Source organism: Mustelus asterias, unplaced genomic scaffold (genome assembly GCF_964213995.1).
Source record: "Mustelus asterias unplaced genomic scaffold, sMusAst1.hap1.1 HAP1_SCAFFOLD_50, whole genome shotgun sequence".
NCBI lineage: Eukaryota > Metazoa > Chordata > Chondrichthyes > Carcharhiniformes > Triakidae > Mustelus > Mustelus asterias.
The window spans coordinates 394,132-416,703 of NW_027590123.1; the positions used below are offsets into that span (position 1 = coordinate 394,132).

Here is a 22,572-nt window from a genome sequence, read left to right on the forward strand (position 1 = left end):
CCTCTCACACACGGAGCAGGTGAATGGCTTCTCCCCAGTGTGAGTGCGCTGATGGACTTGTAAATCATTTTTACTTTTAAATCTCTTCTCACAGTCAGAACATTGAAATGGTCTCCGATCAGTGTGAACAAGTTGGTGTGTCAGAAGGTGGGATGACTGAGTGAATCCCTTCCCACACACTGAGCAGGTGAACGGTCTCACCGCCATGTGAGTGCGCTGGTGTCTCAGGAGGTCCTTTGTGCTTTTAAAGCTTTTCTCACAATCAGAACACTGAAACAGTCTCTGATCGGAGTGAACTTGCCGGTGAATCAGGAGGCTTGATAAAGCATGACATCCCATCCCACATTCGAGGCAGGCGAATGGCCTCTCACCAGTGTGAACACGCCGGTGTGTATAGAGGCTGGATGAGTAAGCAAATCCTTTCCCACACTCAGAGCAGGTGAACGGCCTCTCTCCAGTGTGAATGCGACGATGAATATCCAATTCGGACGGGTAATTGAATCTCCTCCCACAGTCCCCACATTTCAATGGTTTCTCTGTGGTGTGGGTGTCCTCATGTGACTCCAGGTTGGATGATGAGTTGAAGCCTCGTTTACACAGAATATGTGTCGGGTCACTACTCACTGAGAATGATGTGATTATTTTTCAGACTTGTTAAACCACTTGCCACATTCAGCACATTGGGAACTCTCAGGTGTGTGTGTGTGTAGGTGCTTTTTCAGTCACACTGATGTTTGAAATCTTTGCCCGCAGACAGAATAAACATTTCTCCTTCTGGAGACAAAGGCTGATGATATTCAGTTTCTGATTAATCAAATCACTGAAACAGATCTTGATGTGAAGTTTGGTTTGAGTTTCATGTCTGTAAATCTTGCTTCATAATATCCTGCAAAAACAGTTTATAAATACCATCACTGTCAGTGCAGGATAGAAATTCTGAAATTTCTCTGCAACATATTTTCCTCTCTTGTTCCCCAAATCTATAAATCCCCGTCCCACACACTCTACCTTCCCCCTGGTCTGAAATCCAAACCCATCTCAACATCTCCACCATTTCTTTCCTCCACTCCATTTTCTCCCTCCCTCTCCTCTGTCTGGGTTCAGTTATTGATGTGGAAATCTCACTAACTGTCCTGGCTGGAGACAATACACATCTCTTTAACCTGTGCTTAACTCTCCCTCCACTCACATTGTCTGTACCTTTAACAATTGATTACCTGTAAAGACTCGCATTCCAACCATTATCTTGTAAATTGAGTTTGTGAACAAAACTCCCACTTACCTGACGAAGGAGCAGCGCTTCGAAAGCTCATGGTTTTTGCTACCAAATAAACCTGTTGGACTTTAACCTGGTGTTGTTAGACTTCTTATTGGCTTCAGTTTTCCAGCTGCTGTCTGCAGACTGACAATAAAACCAATGGGTCTTATTGGGGGTGTTGGGGCCTCCAGCGGGGGGGGTGTGAATCCTCCCCGCCCACCTCCCAGGGTTTCCTTCCTTCCCAGAGATCAGAGTCCTCATTGATTTGAGGCCAAAGTGTAACCTCTTATTTATTGTCCCCCTCCCCCATCCTCTGATGTGAACCATCCTCCAGTGGCTGAGCCAGGATGGGGCCGTTAACCTGGGCCTGTTCCCGGGAGGGAGGGAGGGAGAAGCCCCGCAGCTGCAAACCAGGGAGCTGACAATGATTCTGAAGGGTTTGCGGATCCACAAAGTGTTTCCAAATCCTCGCAGCCACCGCCTAACGCTGACTCCGCTTCTCCGGGACAAACAAGCGCCAAGGACAGCAATGACACTGCGCATGCTCCACATCACAATGCCCGGGGGCTGATTGACGGCAGCTCCGGACCAATAGGAAGAGGGGGCGGGGCTGGAGGACCGAGCGGGAGCGGCCCGTCCTCCAACCAATCGGAGTGAATGAGGGGCGGACCTGAAGCATGCGCAGTGCCGGTAATGGCGACGGACGGACGGATGGTTTTAATTTGGAAGCGAGATCAATACGAGGTAGAGGGCGGCGTGCGGGGAATGATAAATGTGGCGGGTGGGTGGAGAGACTTTGTAAACATGTTGTTCAAACCCAAACCCCGGAAATGAACTTCCCGGTCCCCCCCTTTGTACCAAATGGAGCGGCAGCTTGTAGTGTTAGACCCGGGCTGACTGCCGCCATTGAGGCTGCATGTGGGAGGCCGGCAGGGATTGTGATCGGAGAGTGAAGCCCTGACGTCACAATGGAATGGGTGGGAGTGTGACATCACAATGGAATGGGTGAGAGTGTGACGTCACAATGGAATGGGTGAGTGTGACGTCACAATGGAATGGGTGAGGGTGTGATATCACAATGGAATGGGTGAGAGTGTGATGTCACAATGGAATGGGTGAGTGAAGTTTCACTCTGAAGCTCATTGGACAACTTCCGCATTGTGACGTCGCAAGGGAGCCCTGCCTGAATCAGCCAATAGGAATCACTCTGCTCCGCGGTGACGTCTCCAGGTTCCAGTGCGCAGGCCCGGGCGCGCGGACCCGGGAGCCCCGCCCCCACCCATTGTTCCCCTCCCCCTACACCACATCGAGCCAAGGTTTCCAGGCAACCGGCTGGCGGCTCCGGCCAGAGCGAGAAGCCGCTTGGTGATCTCCCCCTCCCCCCGGCCCGGGACTGCAAAATGTGCGAGGGAGAGGGGAAGCTGCGCATGTGCGGGGGAGAACCCACCCTCTGAATGAGAGAGGAAAGAATGTTCCATAGAAATTGTCTGTTCTGAATTTCTATCCTGTACTGACACTGATGACTTTTGTAAACTCATTTTCCAGGATATTGAAAGAGGAATCACAGGCCGAAATCTCAAACGTCACGTCGAGACGTGACAGAGTCATATTCCTTGGGACCTCAATATCATCGGACTTTGAATCCAGAAGGAGAAATGATTGTCCAGTCTGTCGATTTGAAAAGATTTGAAATGTCAGTGAGTGAAAAAGCATCAACACACTGCCACACTCGAGTGAGAGTGTTCCAATGCACTGACTAAAGAGCTTTAACCAGTTCCACAGTCTGAATAAATATCACACCATTCACAGCGGGTGGAGACTGTAATCTTGTTCTGCGTGTGGACGAAGTTTCAACTAATTGTCCACTCAAGAGAGAGGTAAGGACACCTGCACCATGGAAATGTGCGGACTGTGGGAAGGGATACGGAACCCCATCAGAGCTGGACGCTCATCGGCGCAGCCACACTGGGGAGAGGCCGTTCATCTGCTCTCAATGTGGGAAGGGATTCAGTCAGTTATCCAACCTGCAGAGACACCAGCGAGTTCACACAGGAGAGAGGCCGTTCACCTGCTCTCAGTGTGGGGAGGGATTCACTCAGTCATCCCACCTGCAGAGACACCAGCAAGTTCACACTGGGGAGAGGCCCTTCACCTGCTCTCAGTGTGGGAAGGGATTCACTCGGTTATCCAGCCTGCAGAGACACCAGCGAGTTCACACTGGAGAGAGGCCATTCACTTGCTCTCAGTGTGAGAAGGAATTCACTTATTTATCCAGCCTGCAGTCACACCAGCGAGTTCACACAGGGGAGAGGCCGTTCACCTGCCCTCAGTGTGGGGAGGGATTCACTCGGTCATCCCGCCTGCAGTCACACCAGCGAGTTCACACTGGAGAGAGGCCGTTCACCTGCTCTCAGTGTGGGAAGGGATTCACTCAGTTATCCCATCTGCAGTCACACCAGCAAGTTCACACTGGGGAGAGGCCATTTACCTGCTCTCAGTGTGGGAAGAGGTTCACTCAGTTATCCAGCCTGCAGAGACACCAGCGGGTTCACACTGGGGAGAGGCCATTCACCTGCTCTCAATGTGGGAAGGGATTCATTCAGTTATCCGAGCTGCGGACACACCAGCGAGTTCACACTGGGGAGAGGCCGTTCACCTGCTCTCAGTGTGGGAAGGGATTCACTCAGTTATCCAACCTGCAGACACACCAGCGAGTTCACACTGGGGAGAGACCATTCACCTGCTCTCAGTGTGGGAAGGGATTCACTCGGTCATCCGACCTGCGGGCACACCAGCGAGTTCACACTGGGGAGAAACCCCCATTCATCTGCTCTCAGTGTGGGAAGGGATTCACTCGGTCATCCCACCTGCTGACACACCAGCGGGTTCACACTGGGGAGAGGCCATTCACCTGCTCTCAGTGTGGCAAGGGGTTCATTCAGTTATCTGACCTGCAGACACACCAGCGAGTTCACACAGGGGAGAAACCATTCACCTGCTCTCAGTGTGGGCAGGGATTCACTCAGTCGTCCAGCCTGCGGACACACCAGCGAGTTCACACAGGAGAGAGGCCATTCACCTGCTCTCAGTGTGGGAAGGGATTCACTCAGCTATCCAACCTGCAAACACACCAGCGAGTTCACACAGGAGAGAGGCCGTTCACCTGCTCTCAGTACGGGCAAGAATTCACTCAGTTATCCAACCTGCAGACGCACCAGCGAGTTCACACTGGGGAGAGACCATTCACCTGCTCTGTGTGTGGGAAGGGTTTCAGCGTTTCATCCCGGCTGCTGAGGCACCAGCAAGTTCACGAGTGATGACAGTGGTTGGATTCTGATGTTATTTTTCTGCTCTCAATTGCATCCAGGATTGCATTTTGTTCATTCTCACAGTTGGTCAATGGGGAGGGTCAGAGGGTTTCTTTGTGCTGGACTGGCTGGTCTCAGCCTCCAGTGGGCTGATGCTCTTTGAGTCTTTTTGCAAATACCTGGTTTCAAATGTCACAAGGATCACAGAGTGACAGGGTGTTAGGAAGTTTCGAGATATTTAGTCAGAAGAAAACAGAGGTTGGCAGTGCAAAGGTACATATCTGAATGGAGGGCTGTGACAAGTGACATTCCTCAGGGATCAGTGCTGGGACTTTTGCAGCTTGTAATATATATAAATGATTTGGAGGAAAATGTAACTGGTTTGATTAGTAAGTTTGTGGACGGCACAAAGGTTGGTGGAATTGCGGATAGCGATGGGGACCGGCAGAGGATACAGCAGGATATAGATCAGTTGGAGACTTGGGCGGAGAGATGGCAGATGAAGTTTAATCCGGACAAATGTGAGGTAATGCATTTTGGAAGGTCGAATACAGATGGGAAATATACAGTAAATGGCAGAACTCTTCAGAGTATTCATAGGCAGAGGAATCTGGGTGTACAGGTACACAGGTCACTGAAAGTGGCAATGCAGGTGGAGAAGATAATCAAGAAGGCATACGGCATGCTTGCCTTCATCGGCCGGGGCATTGAGTTTAAAAATTGGCAAGTCATGTTGCAGCTTTATAGAACCTTAGTTCGACCGCACTTGGAATATCGTGTTCAATTCTGGTCACCACACTACCAGAAGGATGTGGAGGCTTCGGAGAGGGTACGGAAAATATTTATCAGGATGTTGCCTGGTGTGGAGGGCATTAGCCATGAGGAGAGGTTGGAGAAACTTGGTTTGTTCTCACCGGAGCGACGGAGGTTGACGGGGGGGGGGGGGCGGCGACCTGATAGAAGTCTACAAGATTATGAGGGGCATGGACAGAGTGGATAGTCAGAAGCTTTTTCCCAGGGTGGAAGATTCAATTACTAGGGGCATAGGTTTAAGGTGCGAGAGGCAAGGTTTAAGGAGCGAGGGGCAAGGTTTAAAGGAGATGTACAAGGCAGGTTTTTTTACAGAGGGTGGTGGGTGCCTGGAACTCATTGCTGGGGAAGGTAGTGGAAGCAGATACGATAGTGACTTTTAAGATGTGTCTTGACAAATATATGAATAGCATAGGAATAGAGGGATATGGTCCCCGGAAAGGTAGGGGGTTTTAGTTCAGACGGGCAGCATGGTTGCTGCAGGCTTGAAGGGCCAAAGGGCTTGTTTCTGTGCTGTAATTTTCTTTGTTCTAAGTTCTGTTTGGAACATCCCAAATGCCCATCCAATTTCCTTTTTAATTGTTTATTGTCTCCACTTCCTCCACCCGCGTAGGCAGCGAGTTTCAGGTCATTACCATTCGCTGCATCAGAATATTCTTCCTCACGTCCCGCCCCACATCTCTGACCCAAAACCATAAATCTGTGACCCCCCTCGTCCTTGTCCCATCAGCTAATGGGAACAGCTTTTCTTTGTCCACCTTATCTAAACCTGTCAGAATCTTGTCCACCTCTATCAAATCTCCCCTCAACCTCCTTTACTCCAAGGAGAACAACCCCAGCCTGACATCGACAATAAAGAACAAACTAACAGAATATGTTACTGTCTGAAATCAAATGGGAATGTTTAATTTCTGTTTTAAAGATATTGTGAATATATTGTCCTGGACAATAAAGGAATTGGAATAACTCACCTTGGGTGTGGTTGAATGGAATATATCAATCTGATATCCACCTACAGTCTCATGGAAGTCTGGAATATGTAGCTGGAAATCGCTCCCTAACAGCACTGTGGGTGTACGTACACCTCAGGCATTGCAACAGTTCAGGAAGGCACCCTTGAGGTTGGGGTTGACCATGGCCAAGGCAGCTACATACAGCCACATATTGTGTTATAATTGAAGGACTGCAGATTGAATGTGAGGCATTGTGGGACTGGACTATCTTGACCATATTCCTGAGACTGCCCGGAAACTCATGTGTCTATTTTAGTTTATAATTGAGGATTTCTGGGAATAAGTTAAATGCGGAAATATTAAGCATAGCCTGGAGGAATTTGGAATAACTGAGAATTTTATCCCCAGATAAAGAACAAAGATTTTGCCGGTGTTTGGGTGTAACGTGTTTGGGATTTTAAATCAACAAAGACAAGATGTTGCCTCTAAAATCAGTCCTTGTAAGTTGGCTTAAAAAAGATTAAGTTATAATGAAGGATCTTGAATCTTATTTTAATCAAGGAGTTGTGAGCTTGTAGTGCTCTGTCGCTTTAAGAAGCTATCGCTGCGAGAGAGAATGCTGAGGATTCATTGTTTGAAATTTACGAGCTGTGAGAATCTGTGTGTTTTGTTTGTTTTATGTGGATGTTTGTCGATGTGTTTTATTATTGTTTTGGGCTACATTTGTTAAGGTTTATCTTTCTGGAGAATTAACCTTACCTTGAGTCTTTAATTAAAGGTATTTTTGGAAGTTTAAAAACAGGATCACAAGAACGCTTAAGTAATTAATTTTGGTTATTGTTGTTGTAAAGCACATGTTAAGTTTCTCTGTTTGTGTGTGGATGATATTTGTGGGATGAACGCTTCACACTTTGAGGTTTTTTGTCTGTGATTTAAATCAAACAGATTTTTAAAAAAGGAAGTGTGATTAATAAAACTTTTTTTGTTCAGAAGTTATGAACCTGGAGCCATATTTACTGAGCAGAGACAGGATTCCAGGATATTTTACTAAACATGTGGGAATTTTAATCCGGATACAATTCACCCATGTGAGAATGAGAGTTTTAATTTGTAATGGTTATTTAAAATTTGATACATATGAAACGATTCTGACCAATCCTGTGTTGGATTGACCTTGGGTTAAACTTCCTGTCAGGTCCAAAGATTTATTCCTGATGCAAGTAACACAAAGAAAAGGAAAATTTTGGAATTGGATACTGAAGAAAAGAGTTTAAAAGGAGAGAGTGTTAAATAGAAATGTTCCCAGACCATGTGGTCGTTAGATTAAAACAAAGGAAGGGTGCTGACGTCCATTTGAGAACTTTTAATCCACCCCATTTCAAACAAAAGAAGTCTATATACAAAACCCAAGGATGGTAGATAAGGGGGTCTGGAAAGCATCATGATGGGGGCACCTTTCTGTCCATGAGATGATCACAAAGATCCATAACGCCCAGATACAAATTTTGCTGGACCTCTATGTAATGTATGTAATCTATCACCATTCTGATTGGATTGTGTCCAGCCGGGATGGGCTGAGTAACTGGATAAGAATTGATGATATTCTTTGTTGGGTGGAGTTACACATGGTCAGCCCCTGTGGCTTCTCCCCGCTGGCGTAACTCAATAAACTGTTTGTTGATTGAATCAGGTTTGAGTGTTGAATGATTCTTCTGAGTTCATTCCCCCCAACACACTGGGTACATTACCACTTCATCCTTGGGGGTGGTCTGATAGGCTGTGGTCCAGACATGTGGACTTTGGGGGACCTTTGACGAATCACGTGTTTGGTTGTTGTAGATGTGCATTCAAAATGGTTGGAAGCACAGATCATGAGTAATATTCCAGCTCCTGTGACAATAGAGAAGCTCTGTCAAATTTTCACAAGCCCTGTGTTACCAGATTCGCTTGTTTCAGATAACGACACTCTGTTTATAAGTGAGGTGTTTCAGGAATTCCTGGAAAGGAATGGTCTACGCCATGTGCATACATAGAACATAGAACAGTACAGCACAGAACAGGCCCTTCGGCCCACGATGTTGTGCCGAGCTTTATCTGAAACCAAGATCAAGCTATCCTACTCCCTAACATCCTGGTGTGCTCCATGTGCCTATCCAATAACCGCTTTAATGTTCCTAAAGTGTCTGACTCCACTATCACTGCAGGCAGTCCATTCCACACCCCAACCACTCTCTGCGTAAAGAACCTACCTCTGATATCCGTCCTGTATCTCCCACCACGAACCCTATAGTTATGCCCCCTTGTAATAGCTCCATCCACCCGAGGAAATAGTCTTTGAACGTTTGCTCTATCTATCCCCTTCATCATTTTATAAACCTCTATTAAGTCTCCCCTCAGCCTCCTCCGCTCCAGAGAGAACAGCCCTAGCTCCCTCAACCTTTCCTCATAAGACCTACCCTCCAAACCAGGCAGCATCCTGGTAAATCTCCTCTGCACTCTTTCCAGCGCTTCCACATCCTTCTTATAGTGAGGTGACCAGAACTGCACACAATATTCCAAATGTGGTCTCACCAAGGTCCTATACAAGTTGCAGCATAACCCCATGGCTCTGAAACTCCAACCCCCTGTTAATAAAAGCTAATACACTATAGGCCTTCTTCACAGCTCTATCCACTTGAGTGGCAACCTTCAGAGATCTGTGGATATGAACCCCAAGATCTCTCTGTTCCTCCACAGTCTTCAGAACCCTACCTTTGACCCTGTAATCCACATTTAAATTAGTCCTACCAAAATGAATCACCTCACATTTATCAGGGTTAAACTCCATTTGCCATTTTTCAGCCCAGCTTTGCATCCTATCTATGTGTCTTTGCAGCCTACAACAGCCCTCCACCTCATCCACTACTCCACCAATCTTGGTGTCATCAGCAAATTTACTGATCCACCCTTCAGCCCCCTCCTCTAAGTCATTAATAAAAATCACAAAGAGCAGAGGACCAAGCACTGATCCCTGCGGCACTCCGCTAGCAACCTGCCTCCAATCCGAAAATTTTCCATCGACCACCACCCTCTGTCTTCGATCAGACAGCCAGTTACCTATCCAATCGGCCAACTTTCCCTCTGTCCCACACCTCCTCACTTTCATCATAAGCCGACCATGGGGGACCTTATCAAACGCCTTACTAAAATCCATGTATATGACATCAACTGCCCTACCTTCATCAACACACTTAGTTACCCTCCTCAAAAAATTCTATCAAATTTGTGAGGCACGACTTGCCCTTCACGAATCCGTGCTGACTATCCCGGATTAATCCGCATCTTTCTAAATGGTCGTAAATCCCATCTCTAAGGACCTTTTCCATCAATTTACCAACCACCGAAGTAAGACTAACTGGTCTATAATTACCAGGGTCATTTCTATTCCCTTTCTTAAACAGAGGAACAACATTCGCCATTCTCCAGTCCTCTGGCACCATCCCCGTGGACAGCGAGGACCCAAAGATCAAAGCCAAAGGCTCTGCAATCTCATCCCTTGCCTCCCAAAGAATCCGAGGATACATTTCATCAGGCCCAGGGGACTAATCGACCTTCAGTTTATTTAAAACTGCCAGGACATCCTCCCTCCGAACATCTATTTCCTCCAGCCTATTAGCCTGTAACACCTTCTCTTCCTCAAAAACATGGCCCCTCTCCTTGGTGAACACTGAAGAAAAGTATTCATTCATCACCTCGCCTATCTCTACTGACTCCATACACAAGTTCCCACTACTGTCCTTGACCGGCCCTAACCTCACCCTGGTCATTCTTTTATTCCTCACATAAGAGTAAAAAGCCTTGGGGTTTTCCTTGATCCGACCCGCCAAGGACTTCTCGTGTCCCCTCCTAGCTCTCCTAAGCCCCTTTTTCTGCTCATTCCTTGCTAACTTGTAACCCTCAATCGAGCCATCTGAAACTTGTTTCCTCATCCCTACATAAGCTTCCCTCTTCCTTTTCACAAGACAAGTCACCCCTTTCGTGAACCATGGTTCCCTCACTCGGCCATTTCCTCCCTCCCTGACAGGGACATACCTATCAAGGACATCCAGTATTTGTTCCTTGAAAAAGTTCCACTTTTCATCAGTTCCTTTCTCTGACAGTTTCTGTTCCCAACTTATGCCCCCTAATTCTTGCCTAATCGCATCATAGGCAGGGAGGGGGGGGGGGGGGGGGGGGGGCAGGGGGGGGGCGCGCGGGGGGCGATGTCAGGAAGAATATTTTGATGCTGTGAATAGTGATGACCTGGAACTCGCTCCCTACGAGGGTGGAGGAAGTGGAGACAATAAACAATTACAAAGGAAATTGGATGAGCATTTGGGGGGGTTTCAAACAGAAATGCTGACTAAATATCTCTGAACTTCCGAGCACCAGCCACTGGAGGCAAAATCGTGAGACCGGCCAGTCCCGCAGAAAGAAACTCCCCGTCCCTCCCCATTGACCAACTGTGAGAATGAACAAAATGCAGTCCTGGATGTAATTGAGAGCAGAAACAACAACAGCAGAATCCAACCCCTGGAATCACTCGTGAACTTGTTGGTGTCGCAGCAGCTGGGATGAAACTCTGAATCCCTTCCCACACTGAGGGCAGGTGAACGGCCTCTCCCCAGTGTGAACTCGCTGGTGTGTCCGCAGGCTGGATGAGTTAGTGAATCCCTTCTCACACTGAGAGCAGGTGAACGGCCTCTCCCCAGTGTGAACTCGCTGGTGTGTCCGCAGGCTGGATGAGTTAGTGAATCCCTTCTCACACTGAGAGCAGGTGAACGGCCTCTCTCCGGTGTGAACTCGCTGGTGTGTCTGCAAACTGGATGAGGCAGTAAATCCCTTCCCACACTGAGAGCAGGTGAACGGTCTCTCCCCAGTGTGAACTCGCTGGTGTGTCTGCAGGGTGGATAATTGAGTGAATCCCTTCCCACACACGCAGCAGGTGAATGGCTTCTTCCCAGTGTGAACTCGCTGGTGTTTCTGCAGGCTGGATGACTGAGTGAATCCCTTCCCACACACAGAGCAGGTGAATGGCCTCTCCCCAGTGTGAATTAGTTGGTGTGTCCGCAGTTCGGATGACTGAGTGAATCCCTTTCCACACACACAGCAGCTGAAGGGCCTCTCCCCAGTGTGACTGCGTCGATGGATTTCCAGCCGAGATGGGCACATGTATCCCTTCCTACAGTCCCCACATTTCCACGGTTTCCCCATGGTGCGGGTCCTTTTGACTCTGTAGTTTAAACAATCAGTTAAATCTCACACAGACCATGGGTACAATCTCTCCCTGCTGTGAATGCTGCAATGTATTTTCAAGCTGTGTTACTGGTTAAAGCTCTTTCCACACTCAGTGCACTGGAACACTCTCACTCAGGTGTGTGTGTCTCGGTGCTTTTCCAGTCACACAGATACTGAAACTCCTCAGAAGCAGACAGAACAGAGAAACATTTCCCCTTCTAGATTCAAAGGTCAGTGATATTGAGGTCCCGATGAATTGAGTGATTCTGTCAGATGTTGATGTGATGTTTGGTTTGAGATTTCTGTCTGTAAATTCTCACCTTCTGATATCCTGCAAAAGGAATTTACAAAAGTCATCAGTGTCAGTACAGGATAGAAATTCAGAACAGACAATTCTAGTTTCTATGAAACATTCCTTTCTCTCTCATTCCCCAAAAGCTGTAAATCTCCATCCCACACACTCCCTCCATTCTCACTCTGCTGTATCTAATATTCACCCTCCCAATTCTCCTGAAGGTGCTGATTGAGGCTGATTGACAGATCCATGCTCACGGCTTCCTGTCCTGGACACAGAGAGCTGAAAATCTCCATGCAGGCTGCCAGACAGATATATGTCTATATGACTGGACCAAAAATGTATGGATTATATAGACTGGACTCACTTCCTTTCCCTTCAGTGACTAAGGGCGGACAAGTCACCAGGACCCAATGAACTGCACGCTAGCTTTTTAATGGAGGTTGCTGAAGAGATCGTGGAGAATTTTGTTTAAATTTTTCGTAACTTCCTGATGTGTGATTCCGGGAGAGTATCAGAAGATTGGCAATCGGTTAATGTGACTCCCTTGGTCAAAAAGGGAGAAAGGCAGAAGGCAGAGAACTATAGGCCAGTTAATTTAACATCTATTATTGGCAAGACGCTGGAGTCAATAATCAAAGAGCAAATAGCTAATCATTTAGGAAAGCTGAATATAATCAAACCTCGTCAACATGGTTCTCAGAAAAATAAATTATGTTTGACAAATTTGCTTGAATTGTTTGAGGATATAAGGAGGAGGGTAGATCGAGAGAAATCTGTAGTTTATTTAGATATGGCGCCATGGCAGCACAGTGGTTAACACTGCTGCCTCACAGTGCCAGGGACCCAGGTTCAATCCCGGTGACAATCTGTGTGGAGTATGCGCATTCTCTCCATGTCTGTGTGGATTTCTGAGTTCTCCAGGTTCTTCCCACAGTCCAAAGATGTGCGGGTTAGATTGATTGGCCATGCTAAATTGCCCCTTTGTGTTCCAATAGATGTAGATTAGGTGGATTAGTGGGGTAAAAATGTAGGGCTACAGGGATAGGGCCTGGGAAAGATGAGTCGGGCATTGGGGAAGATGCAATAAAGTCACCCCTCTCTTCAAAACCTGGCAAATGGAGTTTAAAGTGGGGAAGTGTGAGGTCATGTATTTCAGTTGGAGGAATCAACAGGGAGATTATCTAAATGGAGAGAGGCTGCCGGTGAGTGAAGTACAGCGGGATCTTGGTGTTCTTGTGCATGAATCACAAAAAGCTAGCAGGCAGGTCCCACACGAGTTAAGAAGGAAAATGGCATTTTGGCTTTTATTGCAAAGGGGTTGGAGTTTAAAAACAGGGAGGTTTTGTTGCAACTGTACAGTGTGTTGGTGATGCCTCACCCGGGATAATGCATACAGTTTTGATCCCCTTATCTAAACAAGGATATAGTAATATTTGACATAGTCCAAAGGAAATTCACCAGGCTAATTCCTGGGATAGGAGGGTTGTCCTATCGAGAGGGAGTAAATTGTCAAGGTCTGTGTTCCTTGAAGTTTTGAAGACAAAGGAGTTATTGAAAAATATAAGATCCTGAGGGGGCTTGACAGGGTAGATGGCGAGATATTTTCACGAGTGGGAGAGTCTCAAACAAAATAAAGGGTCAGTCATTTAAAACTGAGGTGTGCAGGAATTTCTTCTCACAGAGGATGATGAAGCTCTGGAATTCTCTGCCCCAAAGGGTGGTGGAGACTGGATCGTTAAAAGTATTTAAAGTGGAGGTGGATACATATTTGATAGATCGGGGAATAGAGGGCAATGGGGAAATGGCACAGTAAAGGAGTTGAAACCAGCATCAGTCAGCTATGATCGGATTGAATGGCGGGACAGGCTTCAAGGGCCTGGTGGCCGCTCCTGCTTCTATTTCTCGTGATCAGTTGCTGCAAGTCAACAATTTCCCCCAGAATGAGAAAATAAATGGAAAGGGGGAGAAAAGAAAGTGTTTTACTCACAGATGTTGAAGACAGAAGGAAGTTTGAGTCTGTCTGAAGCTCAATCTTCATTCAGACCGAGAGCAGCAGCAGCAGCTTTGCTGGGCAGGAATGAGCAGCTGAACAAGCTCATTGTGCAACTTCCGCATTCAGACAATAGGGGAGCTCTGATTGGCTGGAGGACCTGAGTACTGCCGGTCCTCCAGAGTTCCCATTGGTCAATCCCACGCAGACAGACAATGAGGGGCGGAGCACCACGTGGGGGTGGGCGGGACTTTGTCCTCCAGCCGCGCTGAGCTGTTGTCCAATGGGAAAGGCTGGAAGACCCGGACAGACAATGGTCAGTGCGCCGGATGTGTCCCGGGCCCCGCCCCACACCCGCACATGCGCATTCCCCCAAAACCCGCACATGCGCACTTCTGATTCACTTCCGCTCACCAGCTCTGGCCAATGGGAAGACTTGGAGGACCGGAAGGACTCTGGTCCTCCAGCAATCAGAGCGCGGGCTTTGTGTGAATGAAGATTGAGCTTCAGACAGACTCAAACTTCCTTCAGTCTCAACCTAAAAGAGGCCAACATCTGTGAGTAAAACACTTTCTTTTCTCATTCTGGGGGTAATTGGAGAATTGCAACAACTGAAGGGAAAGGAAGTGAATCCAGGGAGAGTGCAGACTCTGGAAAGGTTGACCCAGGTCTCTCTCTCTCTCTTAAAGAAATTTAAGAGAAACATAGAAGATAGGAACAGGAGGAAGCCATTTGGCCCTTCGAGCCTGCTCTGCCATTCATTAAGATCATGGATGATCATCCAACTCAATAGTCTAATCCTGCTTTCTCCCCATAACCTGTGATCCCATTTGCCCCAAGTGCTATATCGAGCTGCTTTTGAATACATTCAATGTTTTGGCATCAATTACTTCCTGTGGTCATGAATTCCACAGGCTCACCACTCTTTGGGTGAAGAAATGTCTCCTCACCTCCGTCCTAAATGGTCTACCCTGAATCCTCAGACTGTGACCCTTGGTTCTGGACTCCCCCACCATCAGAAACATCCTCCCTGCATCTATCCTGTCTCGACCTGTTAGAATTTTATAAGTCTCTGTGAGATCCCCCCTCATTCATCTGAACTCCAACGAAAACCATCCTAACCTCGTCAGTCTCTCCTCATACATCAGTCCCGCCATTCCCTGAATCAGCCTGGTGAACATCCTTTGATCCCTCAGCTTGACACATTTATTTGTCTGTCTAAAAGGATGGTCTTTTTTCTAATGTTCACAATTAAAGGGCAGCTTTCCCCAGGAGATGGCTGACATTTACGTTTATATAGGACAGAGATATGTCTAGTGTTGTTATATGGTACCCAGATTAGATATATTATTTATGTTTCTGTAATAAAATACTTTTATTATTATTTCTTGCATTGTAATATAATGCTGTAGCGATGTTATACATTTCCAGTCATAAAGCCCATTACACCACAGAAGGAATCCATTCGGTAACTCGAGTCCATGCTGACTCTCTGTATAACATTCCAGTCCCATTCCCACTCTCTATCCCCATTCTCCTGAAAGTTTATTTCCTTCAAGTGCCCATCCACTTTCATTTTTAACTAGAATCCATAGATATGGATGGAGATTTACAACTTTTTGGGAATGAAATAGGAAAGAATGTTCCATAGAAACTAGAATTGTCTGCTCTGAATTTCTATCCTATACTGACTGTGATGACTTTTGTAAACTCATTTCACAGGATATTGAACGAGGAATCACAGGCAAAAATTTCAACCGTCAAATCTAGAAAGAGTCATATTCCTTGGGATCTGAATATCTTGTAATATGGAACTGTAGCTACGTTATATATTTCCAGACATCTCTTCCCTCAGAGGGTTGTGAGTCTTTTGGATATCTCTTCCACAGGAACCAGTTGAGGATGAGGATCATTGAATATATTCCAGTTAGGCAGATTTTTGACTGACAAGGGTGTCAAGGGTTATGGGGAACAGACAAGAGGATGGAGCAAAAGCTAATATGTGGGGGGATTTCTTCACTCAAGGATGTGGTAAAGCTTTGGAATTCTCAACCCCTGAGGACAGTGAAACCTCAGTCATCAACTATTTTCAAGAGAGAGATTGATTGGTTTCTAGATATTGAAGATATCAAGGGATATGGGTTTAGTGTGGGGACAATAATGCTGAGGGAGATGAACAAATTATCTCATTGAATAGTTTAAAAGGCTCGATGGGCCAAATGGCCGACTGCAACTCCTATTTGTTATGGTCTCTGTGTCCAGGACAGGGAACAGTGAGCATGGATCTGTCAATCAGCCTCAATCAGCACCTTCAGGAGAATTGGGAGGGTGAATATTAGATACAGCAGAGTGAGAATGGAGGGAGAGTGTGTGGGATGGAGATTCACAGCTTTTTGGGGAATGAGAGAGGAAAAAAGGTTCTATAGAAACTAGAATTGTCTGTTCTGAATTTCTATCCTGTACTGACACTGATGACTTTTGTGAACTCGTTTTACAGGATATTGAAAGAGGAATCACAGGCCAAAATCTCAAACGTCACGTCTCGATCTGACAGAGTCATATTCCATGGGAGCTGAATATCATCGGCCTTTGAATCCAGAAGGAGAAATGATTGTCCAGTCTGTTGATTTGAAAAGATTTCAAACATCAGTGTGACTGCAAAAGCACCAACACACTGCCACACTCGAGTGAGTGTGTTCCAGTGCACTGACTAAAGAGCTTTAACCAGTTACACAGCCTGAATAACTATCACACCATTCACAGCGGGGAGAGACTGTACCCGTGTTCTGTGTGTGGACGAGGCTTCAACTGATTGTCCACCCAAGAGAGAGGCAAGGACACCTGCACCATGGAGAAACCATGGAAATGTGGGGACTGTGGGAAGAGATACAGAGCCCCATCTCTGCTGGAAGCTCATCGGCGCAGCCACACTGGGGAGAGGCCATTCATCTGCTCTCAGTGTGGGGAGGGATTCACTCTGTCATCCAGCCTGCAGTCACACCAGCGAGTTCACACTGGGGAGAGGCCGTTCACCTGCTCTCAGTGTGGGGAGGGATTCACTCAGTCATCCCAGCTGCAGATACACCAGCGAGTTCACACTGGGGAGAGGCCGTTCACCTGCTCTCAATGTGGGAAGGGATTCATTGAGTTATCCAGCCTGCAGAAACACCAGCAAGTTCACACTGGGGAGAGGCCGTTCACCTGCTCTCAGTGTGGGAAGGGATTCACTCAGTTATCCAGCCTGCAGACACACCAGCGAGTTCACACTGGGGAGAGGCCATTAATCTGCTCGCAGTGTGGGAAGGGATTCACGCAGTCATCCCACTTGCAGACACACCAGCGAGTTCACACTGGGGAGAAGCCATTCACTTGCTCTCAATGTGGGAAGGGATTCATTGAGTTATCCAGCCTGCAGAAACACCAGCGAGTTCACACTGGGGAGAGGCCATTCACCTGCTCTCAGTGTGGGAAGGGATTCACTCAGTCATCCAGTCTGCGGACACACCAGCGAGTTCACACTGGGGAGAGGCCGTTCACCTGCTCTCAGTGTGGGAAGGGATTCACTCAGTTATCCAGCCTGCGGACACACCAGCGAGTTCACATTGGGGAGAGGCCATTCATCTGCTCTCAGTGTGGGAAGGGATTCACAGTTTCATCCCAGCTGCTGAGACATCAACAAGTTCATGAGTGATTCCAGGGGTTGGATTCTGCTGTCATTGTTTCTGCTCTCAATTACATCCAGGACTGCATTTTGTTCATTCTCACAGTTGGTCAATGGGAAGGGTCAGAGGGTTTCTTTGTGCTGGACTGGCTGGTCTCAGCCTCCAGTGGGCTGATGCTCTTTGAGTCTTTTTGTGAATACCTGGTTTCAAATGTCACAAGGATCACAGAGTGACAGGGTGTTAGGAGGTTTCGAGATATTTAGTCAGAAGAAAACAGAGGTTGGCAGTGCAAAGGTACATTTCTGAATGGAGGGCTGTGACAAGTGACATTCCTCAGGGATCAGTGCTGGGACTTTTGCTGTTTGTAATATATGTAAATGATTTGGAGGAAAATGTAACTGGTTTTATTGGTAAGTTTGTGGACGACACAAAGGTTGGTGGAATTGCGGATAACGATGGGGACCGGCAGAGGATACAGCAGGACATAGATCAGTTGGAGACTTGGGCGAAGAGATGGCAGATGAAGTTTAATCTGGACAAATGTGAGGTAATGCATTTTGGAAGGTCTAATACAGATGAGATATGTACAGTAAATGGCAGAACCCTTAAGAGTATTGATAGGCAGAGGGATCTGGGTGTACAGGTACACAGGTCATTGAAAGTGGCAATGCGGGTGGGGAAGATAGTCAAGAAGGCATACGGCATGCTTGCCTTCATCGGCCGGGGCATTGAGTTTAAAAATTGGCAAGTCATGTTGCAGCTTTATAGAACCTTAGTTAAACCGCACTTGGAATCTAGTGTTCAATTCTGGTCACCACACTACCAGAAGGATGTGGAGGCTTTGGAGAGGGTACGGAAAATATTTATCAGGATGTTGCCTGGTGTGGAGGGCATTAGCTATGAGGAGAAGTTGGAGAAACTTGGTTTGTTCTCACTGGAACAACGGAGGTTGAGGAGGGCAACCTGATAGAAGTCTACAATATTATGAGGGGCACGGACAGAGTGGATAATCAGAAGCTTTTTCCCAGGGTGGAAGAGTCAATTCCCAGGAGCATAGGTTTAAGGTGTGAGGGGCAAGGTTTAAAGGAGATGTACAAGGCAGGTTTTTTACACAGAGGGTGGTGGGTGCCTGGAACTCGTTGCCGGGGAAGGTAGGGGAAGCAGATACGATAGTGACTTTTAAGATGTGTCTTGACAAATATATGAATAGCATAGGAATAGTGGGATATGGTCCCCGGAAAGGTAGAGGGTTTTAGTTCAGACGGGCAGCATGGTTGCCACAGGCTTGGAGGGCCAAAGGGCTTGTTTCTGTGCTGTAATTTTATAGAGAATAGAATAGAATCAATACAGTACAGAAGGAGGCCATTCAGCCCATCGAGCCTGTTCCGACCACAATCCCACCCAGGCCCTACTCCCGCAACCTCACACATTTACCCTGCTAATCCCCCTGACACTCGGATCAATTTAGTATGGCCAATCAACCTAACCTGCACATCTTTGGACATTTATTGGTGAAACTAACAATGCAATAACACGAAGGGCCGATAGTTAACAGTGCTATAAAACAGGTGGATGTAATCGTCAACAGAGCCCAATTCCCTAAACCTTTCTCATATAGACTTTCACCCGTGCCCTCCTGGCGACCCCACAACATCTCCATCTCCCGTGGTCCAGCGCCACATCAACACGTCCCCCCAGGATGCACATCAGAACTGGAGGCAGCCAGCTGCACTCCGCACCCATTTGCCTGTGATGCCCCTGGCAGGCGTCTGCTGGAGAGCTGGGACCTAGAGGGGTCCAGCCGTCTTCCTGGTGATATAGATGTATCCTTGCCTTGCTGTTCACCCTGCTGCTCTTGAGATGCACCGGTGTCAGGAAAGGGGGAGTCGGAAAGCGCTGCATCCCATCGGCCGGAATCCCCTGGGTGGAAGAACCCAGCACCGTCCCCAGGCCCCCCTCCTCCCTCGAGGCGCCAATGGACCCCTGGGTCACTCCGTGGGACGGTGAAGCTGACTAGGGGGAGGGAGTGGTGATTGGGAAACTCTGCAGGGGTGGTGATTGAGGAGGGGGTTGCGGGGGGGAGCTCTGCAGGAGTCCTGATGGGGGGAGGGAGCTGGTGATCGGGGAAACTGCAGGGGTGGCGATCGGGGAGGGGGCGAGAGGGGGAACTCTGCAGGGATGCTGACTGCGGGGAGGGGTTGGTGATTTGGGGGAAACGCTACAGATGAGGAGATTGGCGGGGCGATTTCTGTGGGGAGGGGAGATGTCCACTGAAGCTGGAAACTGGGAGGATGGAGCGCATGCACAATGACACCCCTCCAGATCAGCAGCTGGCTTCCCCAGCAAGTTTAGGTTCCTCCCCTTCCTCCTGCAGTGAGGATTATATTGTGACTGTTTTTGACTCAGTGCCACAAGATTGTTTTTTTTTAATTTGCCCAAGAAACGAGTTTGAAACTTTTCTCACTCACTCAGCACTTCGAATTTTTTTCATGAAATTCCACCCGATGTCTTTTGGTTCTAAACCAATGGAAACAGACATGCATTTTATCAAAACCTCTCAAAAGTTTGAATATCTCTATTAAATCTTTCCTTCACCTTTCCTGCTCTATAGAGTGCAATTCCAGCTTCTCTAATCTCTCCATATGGATTATCCATCCTGAGGTCCCCAGTATCACAGATGCCCATCTTCAGCCAATTCGATTCACTTCAAGGGATATCAATAAACAGCTGAAGACAATGGATAAGGAAAAATCCAAACTGGCCAACTGCCCTCCAATGTCTCTCGTCTCGATCATCAGCAAAATGATGGAAGATGTTGTTGCCAACGGTGCGATCAAGCAGCATTTATACAGCAACAACTTGCTCACTGATGCTCATTTTGGGTTCCACCTCGAACCACTCACCTCCTGCCTCATTTACAGCCTTTGTCCAAACATGGACAAAAGAGTTGAACTGGGTGATGTTGGAGTGATTGCCATTGACATCAAGGCAGCATTTGACTGTGCGTGGCATCAAGCAACCCGATTAACATTGAAGTCAATGGGAATCAGGGGGAAACTCTCCACCGCCGAGAGCCACATCCCGCACAGAGGAGGATGATCGCGGTTGTTGGAGGCCAATCATCTCAGCCCCAGGGTAGTGTCCTCGGCCCATCCACCCTCAGTTGCTCCACCAATGACCCTCCCCCCATCGTAAAGTCGAAAGCGGAGCTGTTCATTGATAACTGCAGTCCTCATGACTGAGAATGATACCAGGGATGAGGATTTTGTTTTATTCTTTCAGGGGATGTGAATGTGACTGGCAAGGCCAACATTCATTGTGCATCACTGATTGCCCTTGTGAAGAAAGTGAGCCACTTTCTTGAATCGCTGCAATCCATCTGGTGTAGGTATACCCACAACGCTGTTAGGGAGTTCCAGGAATTTGATGCAGTGACAGAGAAGGAACGGTGATTGATTTTCAAGTCAGAATGGTATGTGATGAGTACAATTTGCAGATGGTGGCATTCCCATACGCTGGCTGCACTTGTTTTTCAAGGGGTAGAAGTTAGGGTTTGGAACATGCTGTGAAAACAGCCTTGGTGATTTCTTGCAGTGTATCTAATATGTGGATACACTGCCACCATTGTGGGCTAATGGTGGAGAGTGAATGTTTAAGGTGGTATTTGAGATGCTGATCAGGCGAGCTACTTTGTCCTGGATATGATCTACAAAATAGTTGCAGGTACACTCATCCAGGTAGGGAATATTCCACCTTACTCCTGATTTATACCTTGTGAATCATGGCAAGCCTTTGGGGAATCATTAAGTGAGTAACCTGCCACAAAACTCCCAACCTCTGATCTGCTCCTGTAACCACAGTATTTAAATGACTGGTCAATGGTAACCCCAAAGTTATTGCTGGTGGGGCATTCACTGATGGTAATGCCATTGAATATCAAGGGAAGATGGTTAGATTTTCTTGCTGGAAATAGATATTTCCTGATAATTATGTGGTGTCAATATGAATTGACAATCAGCTCCAACCTGAATGTTGTCCTGGTCCTGCGCTGCATGCGGGCAGCTTCAGTATTCAGAGTTGTGAATGGTAATATACACTGCAATCATCAGTGAACATCCCCGTTTCCCACCCTACGGTGGGGAGACGGTAATGAATGAAGCCGCTGAAAATGATTAGGCCCAGGAGACATGAGGAACAACAAAATATATTTATATAGCGCCTTAAAATAATAAAACATCCAGGGAGCATTGTAAAGTAAAGTATGATATTGAGCCACAGAGAAGATATTAGGTTAGATGACCAAAAGTTTGGTCAAAGTGGTCGATTTTAAGGGGTGTGTTAAAGGAGTAAAGCGAGGCGGAGAGTTGGAGACGTGTAGGGATGGTATTCCAGAGGTCGGAGCCTAAGCAACTGAAAGTAGAGCTTGCAATGGTGAAGCAAGGTCAGGGACAAACTAAAGACCAGAATTAGAGCAGTGTAATATATTGAGGGTTGTGGGGCTTATAGGAGATTATAGATATTGGGACAGGCAAGGTCATGGAGTGATTTGAAACCAAGGATGAGAATTTTAATATTAAGTTGTTGCTTTACTGGGTGGATCATCGTGCACAAGGGTGATAGTGGAATAACACTTAATGTGAGTTTAAACATGGCCAGCAGAGTTTTAGATGAACCCTGCAGTGACCCTTGCAGTGATGACTGACCTCCAACAACCACAGCCATCCTCGTCTGTACCTGGTATATCCCCAACCGGTGGAGAGTTCCCCCCGCCAAATCCCACCGACTCCAACCCTGTGTAGGTCCCTTTCTGCCACACTCAGTCAAATTAAGTCTTGATGGATTTTCTTTGTTCTTTTTTTTGTTTTTTTTTGTTTTCTTTGAGAAAACAAAATTTTCTTTGTTCGTCGTTCTGTTTGGAACATCCCAAATGCTCATCCAATTTCCTTTGTAATTGTTTATTGTCTCCACTTCCTCCACCCTCGGAGGCAGCGAGTTTCAGGTCATTACCATTCGCTGCATCAGAATATTCTTCCTCAC

At 47.2% G+C, this 22,572-nt stretch overlaps 3 protein-coding genes across 3 annotated transcripts in view; 2 read left to right on the plus strand and 1 right to left on the minus strand.

The window, feature by feature from the left end:
- Positions 1-19,987, plus strand: part of LOC144483224 (uncharacterized) — a 36,988-nt gene extending 17,001 nt beyond the window's left edge. The window contains exons 3-5 of the mRNA XM_078201993.1: positions 3,136-4,571; positions 16,799-17,552; positions 19,976-19,987. Of these exons, the coding sequence (XP_078058119.1) occupies positions 3,136-4,571; positions 16,799-17,552; positions 19,976-19,987 (2,202 nt within the window). The remainder of the gene's footprint in view (positions 1-3,135; positions 4,572-16,798; positions 17,553-19,975) is intronic.
- Positions 1-22,572, plus strand: part of LOC144483231 (uncharacterized) — a 192,866-nt gene that overhangs the window by 73,201 nt on the left and 97,093 nt on the right. The window lies entirely within an intron of this gene.
- The window catches only part of LOC144483240 (uncharacterized), a 118,761-nt gene that overhangs the window by 36,764 nt on the left and 59,425 nt on the right, over positions 1-22,572 (minus strand). The gene's annotated exons all lie outside the window — the stretch shown is intronic.